Below are 5,777 nucleotides of genomic sequence, written 5' to 3' on the forward strand. Positions count from 1 at the left end.
GTTGTCACTGGGGTCTGATTGGCTCCAACCTCTCAGTGGGCCCAAGCCCTTTGCTTGTACATTTTGTCTTAGTTTGGAATTTCCCATTTCAGTAATTTATCTCTTTTTTTCCACCAGAGAGTAATTTTTGGAAAAGACTCAAACGTACAGATTTAGCCTAGCCCACCTTTAAGTTCCTTCAATTCCAAATTGTTATAATGCCATGTTGCATAATATGTCACAATCTGGCTGGGAGAGTCAAGCTGCCTCCTCTCCTGCAGCCACATCTGACAGGTCACTCTGACTGGGTCCTGGAACAATCCTGGGAAGGGGAGTTTGGAGAGGTGGGACTTAGTCATAACCCAGCAGAGATTTCATGTTCTGCTGTAGAGGGGGTTGTGGAGCTGGTCCTTTCCAGTCTTGTGATAGAGAGAAAGGGGAACCATTTGGTCAGATGCATAGGCATATGCTTGTGGAACAACTGGCGTAGAAACTTCCGGAATTTCTCGCCAACAAAAGCATAGATGACAGGGTTAACACAGCTGTGTGTGTAGGCAATCACTTCTGTCACTTGCATGGCCAGGTCTACCTGTTTGCTCTCCTCACAGTCATAGGTGAAAAGGGTGTCGTGGAAAGCAGAAATAAATACAGTCAGATTGTAGGGCGTCCAAAAGAGAAAGAAGATGATCATGATGGCAAAAATCAAACGGACAGCTTTGGCCTTCTTCTCATTGGGCCGTTTAAGCAGAATCTTTATAATCCCTGTGTAGCAAATAATCATGACCAACAGAGGCAGCACCAAGCCCAAGATGTTCAGTTTCAGAGCCTGGAACTGTCTCCACTCTCGTTGTCTTTCAAAAGGGAAATACAGATTGCAGGTGAAATGATCTATCTCCTTCTGGGTCTTGGAAAACCAGAAGCCTGGAATGGAAGCCAAGATAGCTAGGGTCCAGATGATAATGCTGGTGATGATACCAAAGGTGACAGTCCGGGCCCGCAGGGCAAACACAGCATGGACAATAGCTAAGTACCTGTCAATTGTCAGCAAGATGATGAAAAAGATCTCGCTGTACAAGCCTAAGTAATAAAACCCCGAGAGGAACTTACACATAATGTTACCGAAAATCCAATTATTCTTCAAATTGTAATCAATCCAGAAGGGCAGTGTGAAAAGAAAGAGCAGGTCAGAAATGGCCAGGTTGAGGAGATATATGCTGGTCATGCTTTTGATTTTCTTGTATTGGGTAAGGACCAAAATCACTAGGATGTTGCCTATCAGGCCAATAACAAATACCAGGGAATACAAAGGGGGCAGCAGCTGGGCCCCAAAGGCCCTTATATCATCCTTCTGGCAGGGGGCTGCACCATAATAGTCATACTCTGGGGTCAGATCAGAGTTATTGAAGGCCTCTGTAGTTTCCATCTCGTAGTTTATCCCACAGGTTAAGGGAAATAATTTCTGTAATCTCTTTGCTGTTGAAGGCAGTAGACCCTGAAGAACAAAGACAAGACAGTGATTACAAATTTTCAATAACTTGACAACTATTTACTGAGTGCCTACTGTGGACCAGACACTGGGGGTGAAACTTTGAGCAAGGGAGACCCAGGTCCTCCGTGTCCTTGCGAAACTGTTTTCTATTAAGTAGTTTGAGCATATGCTTGTGTGCATCAGCAAAGAAATCATTCTATTATGTTGATGGTGAAAGGTGTGAAAAAATAGTCCAGTGTATAGAGAGGAATCATAGGAAGACACCACTGCCCTACTTTTAGAACCAGTGCTGTCTAAATGTTTCACCTGAGTTTGGTATTAAACTAAACAATCCTTGGAGGAAGGGGACACATTATTCTTCTCCAATTTAGAGATGATAAAAGAAGTCTGGAGTGATTAGGACAAATCTCTAGTGAGAAGGAGAGATGGAGCTCAAGGCAGGTGTTTCTCATTTTTCTTCCCATTTCTGCAACCGCTTGGCTTTCACTGGACAAAAACTACTATGGAGGCTGCAGAAGGTATCTTGATGAAACAGTCCTGGCCTGATAGAGTCAAAATACAAATGATCTTCATGGCTCTTGGGCTAAAAAAGTGAGTTCAGGAATGATATGGCACCGTAGGAAATATAGGAAGGTATGGACATTAAACATTTTTTTGGTTGTCACCAAAAGATAAAATGGTGTTGCTGGTATTTTGTAGGAAGATGCAAGAATAACCTACAATGCAAAATCATTCTAAATATCAATAGTGTTACAAAGGTGAAATTCTAGAAGACAAACTCCATTCTTTTTCAGATGTGGGTACTGGGGACATCAGAGTGAGCTACACAATATCACATGGTTCTTTTTTTAGCTTTGTTTTGCTCTTTTAGTGTGGTCATTGTTTGTTTTGGGCCACACATAATCACATGGTGCTTTTCTAAATTTAGTTTTGTTCTTTTCTTGTGGTTGTGGTTTGTTTGGGGCCATACCTATTCAGGGCTTACTCCTGGTTCTATGTTTAGCTATATCACATCTGTTGGGCTTTGGGGACCATATGTGGGTCCTGGGGATCAAATTTGGGTCAGCTGTGTGTAAGGAAAGTATCCACTGTATTATCACTTTAACCCAATATTACATGTTCTTTATTTGACATAGTAAGATCTCTAGGTAACTTTGTAGACCTGTCATGAGAGATGAGTAAAGGATTCAGAGGGAAGTAGTATCTGGGAGCAAAGGGATGAAGTGGTTCCTAATGAGTCTTTATAACCTTTAATGCAGAGACCCTTCCTCTGAGTCCTGTTGCCATCAGGAAATGTCTAAGACCCAAATCCCATTTTTGCCCATTTATGTAGCTCTCAATCCCTTTCTTCAAATTCTCATGCTATAAATATTTGTAAAGCTGAAGAAAGAATTTGTTGGACAATAATAGAAAATAATGGTTCTTTCTTTATAAACTATACTAAAATTTTTAACAGGCTGTTATCAAACTAAATTTAATTAACTTGAATCTAATCAGCCAAATAGTTCCTACCACCTTCATAATTTTCATCTCATATCTGGAATCACTCTTCCATATCCACTGCTTAATGAATGACTCTTGTTTACCAAATTCACACGGCCATCATGAAATAATGTTACATTAAATAAAGTAAAGAGGGTATGAGGGGTAGTTAGGCTCACTGGCTTCTAGAGGAGGAACTGTTTCTGTTTCTCTCCCACAATCCCCCATACAATGGCTCATTCCTCCATTACCAGAGTTGATTCTAGTTTATCAACATTCATTCTTGAGAAACCCAGGCTGGTAGCAACAACAACAAAAAAAAAAGCTGTGTAGACAATTTCTGCGTTCTACAGCCACTGCCTGTGCTGAAAGCTTTGCTTGGCAATCAGAACTTTTGGGTAAAATAGAAGAGTTAAATAACAAGCAATCAGCAAGGTAGAAGCACTAGTAAAGTGAAAAAAAAAAACTGAAACCAAATGTAAAAATGCTTATTTCTTCCCATCTTTGAATCCATCATGTTGATAGTTTAAAGTTAAACATTTGTGACATGTACAGTCCAGGGGAACATGGGCTCTGTGAATATTAACACATTCTAAAAGTCAGGGCTTTTATTTTCTCAGGACAGCCACTTTCCAGCACAAATGCCAGCACTTTTAACATTTGCACCACCACTTCAATTTAGTACCATGCACTAACAGCTGCAACCATATCTACAAATGCAGTCAGCGTGTTCAAATCAGGCCAGCTTCATAGATTCACTTTTCTTCAAGCAAGATGTAAACTCAACCATGAGAGATTATGGGTACATGGGCCCACATAGCATAAAGTCGGCCATCTTTTAGGAGAAATAGGTGGTCCAAGCCCCTGCCCTGCCAAAGCCATGCTTGCTGCTTCCATCACCCAGAATCACCATTTCTCCAATGGTCCTGCCTCATTACTGACTCTATAATTCTCTTTGGGGACACCAATCTAACTACACTTCAAGTACGCCATTTGGAGGCTGATATCCCCAGGGCTCCTTAGAGTAAGTTCCCTTGGATCTGCTTTCTTCCAGGAAGCCCTACAGCTGTAACCATGCCCACAAATGCAGTCACCATTTCAAACTGGGGCAGATCCATAGATTCCCTCTTTTCTCAAATAAAATGTAAATCAAACCATGAAAAAATTATGGATACACCAGCCCACACAGCTGAAGCCCCCACCACGCCAAAGCCATGCTTGCTGCCTCTATCACCTATCAGGGGTCCTCAAACTTTTTAAACAGGGGGGCCAGTTCACTGTCCCTCAGACCATTGGAGGGTCTGCCTATAGTAAAAACAAAACTTATGAATGAATTCTTATGCACACTGCATATATCTTATTTTGCAATGAAGAAACAAAACAGATACAAATACAATATGTGGCCCACGGGCCATAGTTTGAGGACCACTGATAGATCATCATTTCCCCAGTTGTGTTACCTCATCATTGGCCTTCTATAATTTCCTGCAGGGGCATCACCCCCCATAATTCCCTGCAGAGAAACCAATCTGACCAAACTTCAGGTACACTGATTTGGGGCTGATATCGCCAGGGCTTTTTGGAGAGAAGGTGGGCACGCTCCCTCCATAGCTTCTTTCATACAGGAGGTCTGCCAGCTCAGTCATGCCAATAAAGTAGTGATATCAGTAATAGTAATAGTATATAGTACTAGTGCTTTTAATTTCTGAACAACTTCATTTGTTTGATGTGTCCATCCCTAAAGGAGCATTCCAATTTAACCGAATGGACACCTAACAGCAAGAGTTTACTAAATCTTCTTCCGTTCTATGAATGACTTCATTGGAGATACAATAATTTTCACAAATGTGTTTACTACTCTACTTTTCTTTCTTTCTTTTACTTTTCTTCCACTCTTTTTTTAAGTAACTTTGATTTCACTTATCTGGAAACAAATACATTATGATCAATCATGTCAATTATGTGATACAATTTCTTTAACTAAATATATATATATATATATATATATATATATATATATATATATATATATATATATATATATATTACCTTGCAGTCTTAATCTCCCAGTGCTGCTTACTTGCTCAGAATGGGAACTAAAATGTGGATGAATGTGTGCAGCCTGATAGCTTGTGAAGTAAAATTCTAGAAGTTTCTAACTGAAAATCTGGGACTCTTCAAGATCTCCTCAGGAAAAACAAGTAAAATGCACACCTCCAAGTAGGACTCTTTCCTGACCTGTCTTTAAGTTAAAAGAACTAAATGAATGTGCCCAAGAGGCAACTTCCTTCTTCTGTGGGGGAAATCCTGCTCCTCCAGGGTAGTCAGTAGTCCCAACTCTAAAGATTCCAATCAGTGTGGATTCTGCAAAGTTTTTCTAAACCATATTTTAATTTTGCAGCATTTTTTTTCCACAAACTATTCTTGTGTTTTATTTACATACGGGGAATTTGCCGAGCAAGTTTCCCGGGCATAATTTGTCATAAAAGATACTTTAAGAAGCCCAACCTTTTAAGACTGAAATGAAATCAGTGGCCACTAATGCCGGTCATTCAAGCAAGTTTCCTATTTGAAACTACAAAGCAAGACAGCTCATTTTTTTCCTGAGCACTCAACTGTACAACACTGTTTATTCTTGGGATTGCTATGAAACGATCCTGACCTTTTAGACATTTATCTGGCCCACAAAGAAGTGCTCACGGTGGAGGAGGTGGAGAGATAAACAAATAGTGACTTGCAGTGTTAGTAAAGCTGCCCATACGTCTTCAAACCACAGTGATCTGAAAATAATTGACAAGACAAGAAAGACAAGTGTCACTTACCCTGC

The 5,777-nt window shown here is 40.3% G+C and overlaps 1 protein-coding gene across 1 annotated transcript; it reads right to left on the reverse strand.

Moving 5' to 3' along the window:
* Window positions 1–334: 334 nt before the first annotated feature.
* Window positions 335–1,426, reverse strand: CCR1 (C-C motif chemokine receptor 1). The gene has a single exon (XM_049777682.1). The coding sequence runs from the start codon at window positions 1,400–1,402 to the stop codon at window positions 335–337; it is 1,068 nt and encodes a 355-aa protein (XP_049633639.1). The 5' UTR covers window positions 1,403–1,426.
* Window positions 1,427–5,777: the final 4,351 nt, after the last annotated feature.

Source organism: Suncus etruscus, chromosome 7 (assembly GCF_024139225.1).
Source record: "Suncus etruscus isolate mSunEtr1 chromosome 7, mSunEtr1.pri.cur, whole genome shotgun sequence".
NCBI classification, from domain to species: Eukaryota; Metazoa; Chordata; class Mammalia; order Eulipotyphla; family Soricidae; genus Suncus; species Suncus etruscus.